This window comes from Danio rerio, chromosome 20, assembly GCF_052040795.2.
Source record: "Danio rerio strain M-AB ecotype USA chromosome 20, GRCz13ab, whole genome shotgun sequence".
NCBI classification, from domain to species: domain Eukaryota; kingdom Metazoa; phylum Chordata; class Actinopteri; order Cypriniformes; family Danionidae; genus Danio; species Danio rerio.
The window spans coordinates 17,364,041-17,377,500 of record NC_141040.1 but is presented as its reverse complement, the minus strand read 5'-3'; the positions used below and the strand labels follow the sequence as shown (position 1 = coordinate 17,377,500).

The 13,460-nt window shown below is 34.2% G+C and overlaps 1 protein-coding gene across 1 annotated transcript in view; it reads right to left on the bottom strand.

Annotated features, from left to right (window-relative positions):
- The window catches only part of zyg11 (zyg-11 family member, cell cycle regulator), a 29,058-nt gene that overhangs the window by 12,110 nt on the left and 3,488 nt on the right, over positions 1 to 13,460 (bottom strand). Inside the window, 7 exon segments of the mRNA NM_001040332.3 lie at positions 1,174 to 1,273; positions 3,569 to 3,633; positions 5,673 to 5,849; positions 5,933 to 6,073; positions 7,614 to 7,859; positions 10,152 to 10,666; positions 12,773 to 12,938. Coding sequence (NP_001035422.1) covers positions 1,174 to 1,273; positions 3,569 to 3,633; positions 5,673 to 5,849; positions 5,933 to 6,073; positions 7,614 to 7,859; positions 10,152 to 10,666; positions 12,773 to 12,938 — 1,410 coding nt within the window.

The window sequence follows — 13,460 nt, the reverse complement described above, 5'->3', positions numbered from 1 at the left end:
TATATCAATCTATCTATCTATCTATCTATCTATCTATCTATCTATCTATCTATCTATCTATCTATCTATCTATCTATCTATCAAATCAATCAATCAAATAAATCCATCCATCCATCCATCCATCCATCCATCCATCCATCCATCCATCCATCCATCCATCCATCCATCCATCCATCCATCCATCCATCCATCCATCCATCCATCCATCTATCTATCTATCTATCTATCTATCTATCTATCTATCTATCTATCTATCAAATCAATCTATCCATCCATCCATCCATCCATCAAACAAAAATCCCTTTCATTCAATGACAATAAAAACCCTGTAGAAAAGTCTTCTGAACTAATGAGTCTCGTTCAATATTTTAGTATTTTCTGCAAACTCTGCAAGTCAAATTTAAGACTTTTTAAGACCATCAAGAATGAAATTTTAGACTTGTATAGGGCTAAGGATTTTTCAAAATGGCCCAGTAGAATATTTTTTTACCAGCCCGATCAAAAAGCTAATTGTAATTAGTTATTTCTTAGCCACATATTTTAAATAATGTGTCAAAACAAAACGTAGTAGCATACATATTAATTAAACTCTAATAAACTAAATGTATGCACACCAAAATGTTATAATATTAATTATAAATAGAGTTTTGCTAAAAGTTTTATGAATATGTATTGTTGGTGTTTGGATGCGTGTTGGATAGACTGGGTAGCTTTGCATAAACAAAGAAAAATTAAAGATCCATTTAAAAGGATTTAAGATGTACAAGACAATATTTCAGTGAATTTAAGACTTTTAAGGCCTAAAATTTAGTTTTTGAAATTGAAGACATTTTAAGGCTTTAAGACCCTGCAAACACCCTGTACTACCAACATGAATGCAAGGATCTATCCTTGCCTGCGTTAATTGATCATGCTAGTGCTGCTGCAAAATATGCTGCAGGCATATTATCTGACACATTTTGAGACCTTAAGTACTTTCCAAAGTAGCATTTAACTATATGTATTAAAAATAAACATCCCATGATGGCTCACACCCTTACTATGACACAAGCATAATCTATCTCAGATCTGTCATAACACATTTTTACAATGCATAACAATGTAAGAATGTACTGAATGTGTTCTGGGAGTCTCTCGGGAACATTTCTACCCTGTGGTTAAACCGGTTCTCACCTTGGCAGCGAGGATGGAGATTATTGCCACTGCCATCCTCTGCATGTTCTGATCCTCGTGGTTACACAGCCACTGCATGACTAGCTTGGCAGCTTCAAACCTGAAAAAAACAAACGTCATAATTAACCCAGATAAACTAGTGACAACAAGACAACACACTTGACTGAAAGTGTGCATCAGATAACTAGGTCAAATACCTTCACATTAAATAGGTCACGTTTGCCTTAATTATAGTAATGTGGTAAACTGTAGTAAGAATGGGTAGGTGTGTCTAAATGATTCCCTTAAGGCATGTGTGTGTGTTGTTTTGCTCCAAAAAAAAAAAATAAAAATAAAAAAAAATAAGAAATAGGGTTTCTGCCAGTTTCAAGTTAAATTTAGGCCTTTAAGATCATTACGACTTAAATTTTAAAACAATATTTCAATGTTTATTTCATTTGTATTTGTAATACAATGAAAATGAAAATGAGTAGAAATAGAATATTTTTATTTAATGTCATGTCACCATCCTGACCTATTTTCATGACAAATAAAGATAAAAAAATGCATTTAAAAACAGATAAAATAATTAAATAAACAGCATTTCAAATGTTTTACTATTGTATTGTTTTTTTTTCGTTTTCTATATTTTGCTGTAGTTTTGTTGTAGTTTTATATAATGCAAAAAACAAATAAATAAACCTTAAAATTAATAAATAAATAAATAAAATGGAGTTTTGTGCATGGATACATGATAAATATTCTTCCAGAAAAAACTTTTTTTTTTTTTTTTTAAAAAGCCATCCAAATATTCTTAGTATATAAATTCCTTGTCTAATACTGTTAAAATAATGTACATTCTAACAAAATAAGCTTTATGGTGGTGAGAGATGTTACTCTATAAAAACCTAAAATTTAAGTAATAATAATAATTTATATATTATCAACAAGTAGTTCGTAAAACAGCATAGCTGACCCAAATCCAAAACCCTCAACAGAAATGAAACCAATCAAATGAACATGAATAATCATATCTATATCTATGTATATATGTGTGTGTGTGTGTGTGTGTGTGTGTGTGTGTGTGTGTGTGTGTGTGTGTGTGTGTGTGTGTATATATATATATATAAATATATAAATATATATATATATATATATATATATATATATATATATATATATATATATATATATATATATATATATATATATATATATATATATATATATATATATATATATATATATGTGTGTGTATCCAAGTTCAGATGCAAAACTAGATTTCTGATACGAACAAGACAAACAGGTGATCGCGAACCTAAGGTCGCATATACGCTATTCAGTTTCTGAATGGTTTAGGCACAAGCCAACACTTTGGTGACCCCTCCTGAGCCTTATGTCATAATTTTTTTTTATTATGTGAGGTAATACCGGATACCGAGGTAAAATGGGGAGGAGGTTTGCAGGATCAAACTTTGGATACTGCCCAAGCCTAATAGTTATTATGAAGTAATATAAATAATACATTATATTTATCTTTTAAAAAATAGCTTACATTAGCAAATAAAATGTCTGCTTGGCAAAAAGGGGGGATGAGTCTCATTAAAGCTGTCATTCATTAATCCTCAACATACTCACCGTCTTTGTCTCTTTTTCGTCTCTGATTTATCATAGCATCCATGTGGGATAAAAAAAAGACATCTCAACTCTGTCTTTCGTGAAACGCAGTTGCCATTTAATGTATAGTAAATCGGCCTCATTCAAAGTAGAATCACAGCTCAAAAAAAAAACTTTTTGAATGCATGTTACAGTACACTTCCGACTGCACATTGTTTTCTTTTTCTTATAATGCAGAGTTTTGAGGTAAGGGATGTTTTCATTTGCCATTCACTGACAGTTGGACAGACTCTTCCAATTCATCAAACTCTGTCTTTTAAAATATAAATCTGAATAAAACAGTCTCCTCATAAAAGCTGGCGCATCAGCACACTGCTACATTGAAAACATTCTACCTCTTTTGATTGGTCGTCGGGACACAGTGGCTTTTGGGGTCAAAGGCAAGTGCCGTTCAGAGGCTTTTGCAAACAAACTGTCATTTCTGAAAGCGCTGATGCTTTGAAGTGAAAATATTGGTTTAACATGTACTACGTTCCTTAATCATTCGCTCAATGCCATTAGCTCATTTTTGACAGAAGTGGCGTTTCGCAGCTTTTGCATCTGAACTCTTCATATATTTATAAATCAATCCTATGTAATTTGAACCCATTTTTAATTCTCAAACTTTTTGTATTTATTATTACTTTTCTTCTTGTTCATGTAAAGCACTTTGAATTACTATTGTGTGTGAAATGTGCTATATAAATAAACTCATGTTTATGTGTGTGCAATGAATTATAGATCATGTGCAATGTGTCACCTGTTAAAGGGAACCTCCTGCAAGATACGATCACTGCACAGAGAGAGCAGACAGTTCTTCTGAAGCTGAAAAAAAAATAGAGGAAATCAAAGCACCTGTGAAACCCTCTAGAATTCTCTTCCTCATTCACCACAAGAAGTTCTGCATCACCATGACATGGGGAACACTATGTTACAAATGCTCTTTTGTGTGCAGTTATGTTTCCTGTAACCGAGTACACAACCTGGCAGCATTAAACCATCATTATACAATTCAGTCATATTCATTTCATCTACTGCTCTAGTTAGGTGAAAAAAATATGTATTAAATAAGCAAAATGTTATGTAATGCGATGACTTGCAATATAATAATAAGCAACATTCTAAACCAAGGTTGATTTTGATGTGCATTTTAATTGTTAATAAGCTCATCCAAGTTTCCAAAAAGATCTTCTCATTTCATAATCACTTCTGATTTTCATGATCATTTGCTTAATTTATTAAACTAGTAATTAAGTAAAAAATGTTTAGGTAGTATTCATTCATTCATTTTCTTTTAGGCTTAGCCCCTTTATTAATCTTGGGTTGCCACAGAGAAATGAACCGCCAACTCATGCAGCATATGTTTTACGCAGCGGATGCTCTTCCATCTGCAACCCATCACTGGGAAATCCCCAAACACTCCCATTCACACACATACAGTGCACCCAGTAAGTATCCATATCGCTTCACTTTTTCAACATTTTTTTATGCTACAGCCTTATTCCAAAATGGATTAAATTAATTTATTTCCTCTAAATTCTACACACAATACTACGGAACCCCGGAAGGGACGCAGTGGAGGAGAAAAAAATTGGCTAGGTGAAAAAAAAAAAAAATGGGTGAAAGAAAAAAATGGGTGGGAGGAAAATATATATTTCTAAGTTTTTGCGTTCCCTCGCAAAGATGTTTTGCGTTCCCTCGCAAAGATGTTTTGCGTTCTCTCGCTAAACTGTTTCTCCACAAACACTTCCTATTCACTGCACTCATGTAAACCCTCCCGTTTTTGCCGAAATTCTCCCGTATTTTACCATTCTACCCCACTTTCTTTACATTACTGTGCGTCGATCGTCGACTTTCATATGCTACCTCTGAACCAGTGAATGCATGTATAAGCGCTGACTGACAGACGCGCTCCATCCAATAAACTGATCTCAGATCAGCGTCTTTACACGCCATTTACAGAGGAGCGGGTGTATTTTTAAACAGACAAATACACTAATAATATGAAACATCTCCGTCCTGCATGTTTTATTCTAAACAGCTTATTTTCTCTTAAATGAGCACAAACAGTTTCTAAAGTAATGGACTGCTTTCATTATAGATCTGTGCATTCTTACAGAGACACCTCTGTTATCAAACTAAACAAAACATAAGATTCATTTGCTGCTCACTTGTTTGATAACAGAAGTGTCCCTTTAAATGGCGTGTACAGACGCTGATCTGGGATCAGTTTATTGTACGGAGCGCGTCTGTCAGTCAGCGCTTATACATGCATTCACTGGTTCAGAGGTTGCAAAGTGAAAGGCGACAATCAGCGCACAGTAATGTAAAGAAAGTGGGGTAGAATGGTAAAATATGGGAGAATTTCAGCAAAAACGGGAGGGTTTACGTGAGTGCAGTGAACAGGAAGTGTTTGTGGAGAAACAGTTTTGCGAGAGAACGCAAAACATCTTTGCGAGGGAACGCAAAACATCTTTGCGAGATAACGCAAAACTTTGCGAGGGAACGCAAAACATCTTTGTGAGGGAACGCAAAACTGCGAGAGAACGCAAAACATCTTTGCGAGAGAACGCAAAACTTTGCGAGGGAACGCAAAACATCTTTGTGAGGGAACGCAAAACTGCGAGAGAACGCAAAAACTTAGAAATATCTATTTTCCTCCCACCCATTTTTTTCTTTCACCCATTAATTTTTTTTTCACCCAGCCAATTTTTTTCTCCTCCACTACTTCCCTTCCGGGGTTCCGTACAATACCCCATAATGACAATGTGAAAGAAGAGTTTTTCAAATTGTTGTTTTATGTATGCCACATACATTTTATGTCACAATGTCACGATGCATCTATGAATCAATTAATCTAATACCTGCTGGTGGTTGGGGAAGGTCTTCATGGCTTCGAGCAGCTGCTGTGTGACGTTCCCCAAGAGTCTCACTGGGATACCGAAGGCCAGCTCCTGTTTGGTGAGGTTAAACACACAAGCACTGGCTGCCAGCTGCACATTTAACGTGGTTGGGTGATTCTTCATGCCCAGCGCCACCAACTGCAGATGAGGAGAGAAGAAGAGACGTGAGGCTTGACATGGAGACATGGACAAGCTTAAATTCAATTGTTTGATCTGTGTACCTTCAGGATGTCCGGTCTAGGTTTCTCAATGGCATGAGTAAGGCTGAAGAGGTGAAAAAGAGCCTCTCTGACAAAGCCCTCTCTCTCGCTGTATCGCCTCAGCGCCTCGCAGATCTGGGTCTCGTTGGCCTCTCCAGTCACCTGCCAAAACAGAAAAAGTCTAAATGTGCTAATCACTGCAAAAAGAAAATCATCAGTGTTTTAGCTTTGTTTCTAGTCCAAATATCTAAAGATTCTTAAATCAAGAAGCATTTTTTAGACAAGCAAAAACTATTGTCATGTTTTCAGAAAAAAAAAAAAAAAAAAAAAAAAAAAAAAAAAAAAAAAATATATATATATATATATATATATATATATATATATATATATATATATATATATATATATATATATATATATATATATATATATATATATATATATATATATATATATATATATATATATATATTTTTTTTTTATTTTTATTTTTTTTTCTGAAAACATGACAACCCATCACTGGGAATAAAGTTTTTAACGTAAATTAGTGTTAGGTAATTTAACTGAACTCACATTGAATATTTGTTTACATGAACATCAGTAATCATCTGAACAAGACAATAATAGGATAAAGTATTTACTTTTGAATGTTGCTTTCATGATCCCTTTTACATGTTATAGCACATAATTCGATTAACATCTGCGTGTCACCTTGCTATCCATGTTTCCTCCGGAGTTTCATGTAATTTCGGTTATTTCATTTTTAATTTGTTGAATTTAACTGCAATTTGGCACTTTTACTTTCATTCAGCAAAATTTCATGAATGCCCCCCACGAGACAAAAGAGATATTGGAAGTGCTGGAAAAGTGCTGTTTTAATGGAATTTGATTCCACACACTGTATAGGAGGAAAAAACCTTTGCATTTTGCGATGCATGTGTCTGTGGTCATTTACTGATTTGGAAGGTGCAGAGAATAGTGTCAAGCAGCCGTGTGTGTATGGACAGTCCTTTCGTAAAATGCAGCGAAAAGTCTTATACAATGGTTTTAAGGTGTTTACATAAGATACTGCACTTCAATAATGCGACTAAAATCGGCATACTCCACATCTATCCGATTTCCGCTTAGTTAGATTATGACTGTAGTCGGATTAAGCTAATCAAAAATTGCATTCGTAGACATGGTAGACTCTTAATCAAAGTATTGTCTTAATGAAGGTCAAGGTGCTCCAGGATTGGCCAGCCCAGTCACCAGACATGAACATTATTGAGCATGTCTGGGGTAAGATGAGGGAGGGGGCATTGAAGATGAATCCAAATAAAATTGATGAACTTGGAGTCTTTATTTTTACAAAATCATGTCTGAAAACATGAGCTTTTTTGTTTATTTGAGCACTATTTTATGCTCTAAATGACATTCTTACTTTGTTTAATATGCAGAAAAAATGTCAGAATAATAATACAGAATAATAAAACACATTTGTGTATCATTTCTAAATTCTAAATAAAATTGCAAAGAATATATCAGAATACTTTTTTTCACAATACCTGTATATTATAACAAAACTAATGTACGAATGACTGAATTAATGTAAAGCAATTGTAGGAGACCTCAAACCTTAATTACAAACCTTTAAAAAAAAAAAGCCAAATCAGCTATTTAAATTAAAACAAAGAATAAAGAAACAAAAAAACCACATTACCTTTAAGCTTCCTTCTCCAGACAGGAACTCAGAGAATCCGGCATCAGTGGCCAGCAGACCAACAAAGGTCATGCCGGGTCTGGCCTCCACGAAAGCCTTGACGGCTGCATCAGTGACCTGCTTACGGCCCGACACATCTAGAGACACAAGCTGAGGCAGAATGCCAGGAGTCTCCAAGAGCTGCCGCGCCACGTCTGATGTGAACTGCTTATCATCCGAGATATCCAGATGCTGTAAAACCTCCAGCTGGACAAACAGAAACAACAAGCATTAGATTGTGTACATACAAATCACAGAAAGAAACTTCTTGGCTACAAATTAGAGATTGAATTAGGATGTTAAGAATATTCTTCTCCCATCTATCCAGTCTATAAGTTGTTAAAGACCACAAGATATAATTATTTATTTTCTAGTACAAAAACCTTGTTTATATTGTCATGTATTTATTCTCTGTACCACTGGTGTGTAGAGAAATGGGCAAAATTGATTTGAAATATGCATTTTTCTTTGCAAGAAACAACCTGCAGACTACATTGCAGCTTAAAGAGCTGGTTTCACAACATACTTTTAAAAAGATTTGAAATGATCTGGAATCTGAAACATTGGTCTGCAGATGGTCTGATTAGTTATGAATGTCATTTTGTGTGTGTATTAATGGATAAATAATGCTATCTGTATTTTTTGTTAAACTCAAGGAAATGGTGTATTTCTAATCTTGGCAAGGACGCTCTTGTAAAAGAGATCTCAATTTGCTTCTTGTAAATTAAGGCCTATAATAATAATAATAATAATAATAATAATAATAATAATAATAATAATAATAATAATAATAAATACTAATACATTGTAAATGATTAATGGAAAGTTTTAATAGAAAATATTATTATATATGAATCATTATGATGCTTTATCTATTTTTATCACACATTATCTTAATTTGATCCAATTTCCATTATTTATGAGAATAGATATATTTTTTTATTCAAATTAATTTTACTAATTATTGTATTTTTTACTACCATGCAAATTATTTTATTAATTATTAAATTACCCAAGCTTTAGTTTTTAATAGACATTTACTTTGATAATTTTTGCATTCCTTTATTTTATACTTGTAATAATTTATTTTTACTTAAATTATGTATACAAATGTTTACTAGTTCAAATGTAAAGTGTATTGTTTATTATAAATTATATAGTTTGTTTTTATTATTTGCCTTTTAATTGTTGATATGTTTTTTTAATTGCATTGTATCTGCTTCAGCTGATAATATTAATTTATAAATTTGTTTTACATATATTTTTTTTCCTGAATTCTACCAAAAAATCTATAAATAAAATACTTAAAATATAATAATAATGCAATTCTAAATATAATTATTCAATTAGCAATTTTTACAAAATAATTTATGTCCTAATATTTTACTTCCTTTCATTATTTCATTGTTTGAGCTTCAGTTGACACAGGGTTGGGCGATGTCGTCCAATTTGGCATCATACAATGTCTAATGTGATCACGATGGACATCGATGGCATCATCTTCATAGGCGACGGTGAGTTAATTATTTATAAATGATTAAATAATTCATAACACATTCATTAGCTTACCGTTTCAACTACCTGACCCACATGGTCTTTGTTTTACCTATAACCAACTCTTAAATAAATTAAGATAAGTTACACGCAAATTACCACCTGTCAATCACTTTTTCCGTGGGACGTGGCATGAACAGGCAGAGTGATCTGGTCGCTATAATGGCGTCGACAAACTTGGTTGGTAAAAAATTTGCACAATCAACAGGAACCAAACAACAGTATTTGAGGTTTTCACTAACATTACTAAATACAAGCATGAAAGCGAAAGATTGAAGCAGTGTACTGACGCTGTGACACGTTAGCTGATAGATTCAATAGACCTAAGATTCATTAGATAGAGACAAGATTAATTAAATCACATTTAACAACTATAGTGAGACATGATCCAGCGGTACATCCTTGATAAAATGTTCGACGTGCACTGCTCTGTTTATTGTTCAAAGCACCCTCTGACAGCTGGATCTCAGACGCGAGCATACGCTAGACTCGACCACATGACAGAGTTTGAGTGTGTGTGTGGTCACTGTTAATGTGAAACGCCAGTGTTGATGTGGATCATTTTTGTTCTAAAATGCCATTTTAAAACTGAGACGTATTAGTGTTTTTCGCGACCGGTTTGCTGCTGCAACGGGGGTGGGGCAGAAGATATTGATGCCAGCTCAGCATTATGATGCCTATCGGCCATAGGCGATAGATGATAGCATCGAATATCAACCTAACCTTATTGACTATATTAATTAATCAATTATTTTTCATAATTATGTTTTTTTTTTGTAATTTACCATCAAATTTATAAATAAAAAGATTTTTTAAAATTAATAAAAAATAATTATACAATTATAAATTATAATCATGCAATTTATTTATCAATTTTTTCTAAATAACTTCTTTCCGAACACTTTTGGGGACTTTTTTTTTTTTGAAGAACTATGTCTAGCTGACCTGACTGAGCACGGCCAGCAGCTGAGCGGTGGTCATCTCCAGCCTCTTGAGCTGGTGCATGGTGAGGTAGCGGAGTCTGCTTCTCAAGCCCAGCAGAGGCGTCAGGTTGGACACTGAGGTGTTGGATATGTCCAAACTCTCCAGACGAGGCAGTAAACACACATCTGCCAATCCCCAATCATAGAAATCAACGTTGGAGACGCTGAGCGCCCGCAGACCCTGCATGGCACTGAAGCAGCGGCGGCTGGGTTCCTCTAGAGAGGACATGGTCAGGCCGTTCAGAACCAGCCGCTGCAGGCTTTCCTGAAGGCTTTTATTAGAGGAGAGTCCACGGAGGATATCGGCTATGGTGAGGTCAGCATTGACCCGTGAAGCGTCCAGCTCCACGAGGCGATGTGGGCAGAGGGCACGGTGGAACGCCTCGGCAGAGATTCGGGCAGTGCGGATGCAGGCATGACGCAAGCGGAACTGCTGACAGTTCCTGAAGATTCCCACCGTACTGTCATTCAACACACCTGCAAGAAAAAAATCAGTTTCAGATTCATTCCAACAGAATTCTGCACTTACTCAAAAAATGATCACACGACACTGTTACAGAAGTTTTCCCCAAATACAGTTGAAGCCAGCCCTTATGTGAGGTTTTTTTATTCTTTTTTTTTATATTTCCTAAATTATGCTTAGCCTACTAAAGACAAATTATTTCCTATAATATATTTTTCTTTTGGGGAAAGTCTTATTTCTTTTAGGTTGGCAGGAATAGAAACAATTTATATTTTTTTAAAAACAATTTCAGGGGCAAAAGTATTGTCCATTTTCAGAATTTCTTACAGAACAAAACACTATTCTCCAATAACTTGCCTAGTTATCATAATCATCCATGTAAGCCTTTAAATTTCACTTTAATATAGGGCTGTACAATATATTGTTTCAGCATTGATATCGCAATGGGGTTATTATATATATATATATATATATATATATATATATATATATATATATATATATATATATATATATATATATTATATTATCTAATTATCTAATAAAAGTTGCACGACAAAATAGTGATATGCATGAGGTGGTGTTTCTCATAATGGGGGATCAAAGATATATCAATGTTGCAATTCTAAGAAATATAATGTCAGGCAAAATATCATGATAATATCGTATTGTATTATTGTACCTGAAAATGTGACTACTTAATTCACTTTTTTATGCTCCATCTTATTTATTTATTCTTGCAATTTCTTTGAATCACTCCTTTACAAGATTATTCCAATTAAAGTTAAGGATTTAATTTAAAATAGAGCTATTCAAGTCATCTGCCGAAATTATATTCGCATAACAATATAAGTCGTAGCAAAACTAAATATTGCAATGTCAGGTTTTTCCTATATCATGCAGCCCTACTTTAGGTTGAATACTAATTTAATGCAAAATAAATACAATAAAAAATAAACATCACTGAAAAAAGTTTGGGTGCTAGATTTTTATGAAAAAGTTAATTTGCTTTACAAACCAGTGTCAAATCTACGAATTATTAAAGGGAAAGTTCACCCAATAATGACTATTTTAATTTAATCACCTCAAGGTCTTCAAAGTTGTTAGTGAATTTTCTTCAGCAGAACATTTTTAGACAAAAATTTTTAAAAATATGTGAAATCTTGGTGATTCACAGAAGCCGATTTTCCACTGTTCGGTATGGTACAGTATGGCATGGCTTGCATTTCCACTATAGTTTAAAAACTTAAAGTGGGTGGGATTATCACTATAGCTGCGCCATCTCTACTGACATGACTGTGTTGTCCAATCCAGTTTTGCTGGATCTGTTCCTCAACTACCAACAAGAGGAACCTCTTGACCTCTTCTGCTGACCACGAAGCAGCCATTTCAGGTACAAGCCCAATGATGCTGTTAGCTAGTTACCCTGCTGGGGACTATTTTCTGCCACTACGTATTATCATTGCTCCTGCTGCAGCCATGTTATGGCAGCAAAGTTCCTTCATTATTTTGTAAGAATAAAAGCATAGTTCCTATCTATATCAGCCTTGATAATAGCAACTTTTTATTTTCCTATCGGTCGTAACTAAACCGTAACCAAAGAAGAGTTAACTTTTATAGGAAAACTATAGAAACTCTTTTTTGAGCAAGATGCAAATGGTCTAATCCGATTCAATTATTTATGCTAAGCTAAGCTAAAAGTGCACCTGACAGACCCGGAGATCAGCTAAATGGATTAAAAAATGGCAAAACTCTGTTTAAAAACGGTTTAATTCTATGGGACTAATACAGTGAGTCTATTATTATTATTATTTATTGATTTTTATTATTATTATTATTTTGCTTTTTCTTATATTACTCAAAAATAATAAAACTATTTTTTTTTAAATGTAATTTTTTATCTTATTTGACTGCTAGACTGTTCCATGATTGGGTGTGGAGGACAAATTTGCACAGATGCAAATATCCTATGAAATAAGCTTTATAATTTATACTTTATGATTATCCTATAGAGCCCCAAGCAAGTGCTTACCAAGCTTATTGGCTGAACCTGCCCCTTATTACTGTTGATTGTGCAGCAATGTCATCTTCAGTTTTTTTTTAAGCCCTCTTCTACTTACCATCGGTGGCCATCTTGCAGAGCAGTTGGTCTGCCAGCTCCTGTGGGAAGACCAGGGGCTCGCGGAAGGATAGAGATCCATCATCCCGCATCTCGCAGAAGAGCTCCAACCTTGAGCTCACCAGACTCATGCACAGATCACTCAGAGATGGCAGAGATGACTTGTCCTAGAACAACAACATCAACAAATCAGACACACCCCTGTACTCTCAAATACTATAGCTTTTTTAACCCTGGTTGGACGTTGTCTTTCATCGCACTGGCAGTAAAACTTCCCTTTTAATGTATCAGATTAAAAAAACAAAAAACAAACGATAAGCGGCCGTCGGTGGTTTAACTTCACAGACAAGCAATCTAAAGTGAATAGTAGTTTTTTTTTCCTTTTTAGTCTTTAAACTAGAGCCAGAAATACCCTAAATAGCATTAAAATACATTTTACAAATTGACATCAATAAGATAGGAAAATACATATTTTTAAAATATTAAATAAATACAAAATATAATTTAACATAAAAATAAATTTACACACACACACACACACACACACACACACACACACACACACACACACACACACACACACACACACACACACACACACACACACACACACACACACACACACACACACACACACACACACACACACACACACACACACACACACACACACACACACACACTTAAAG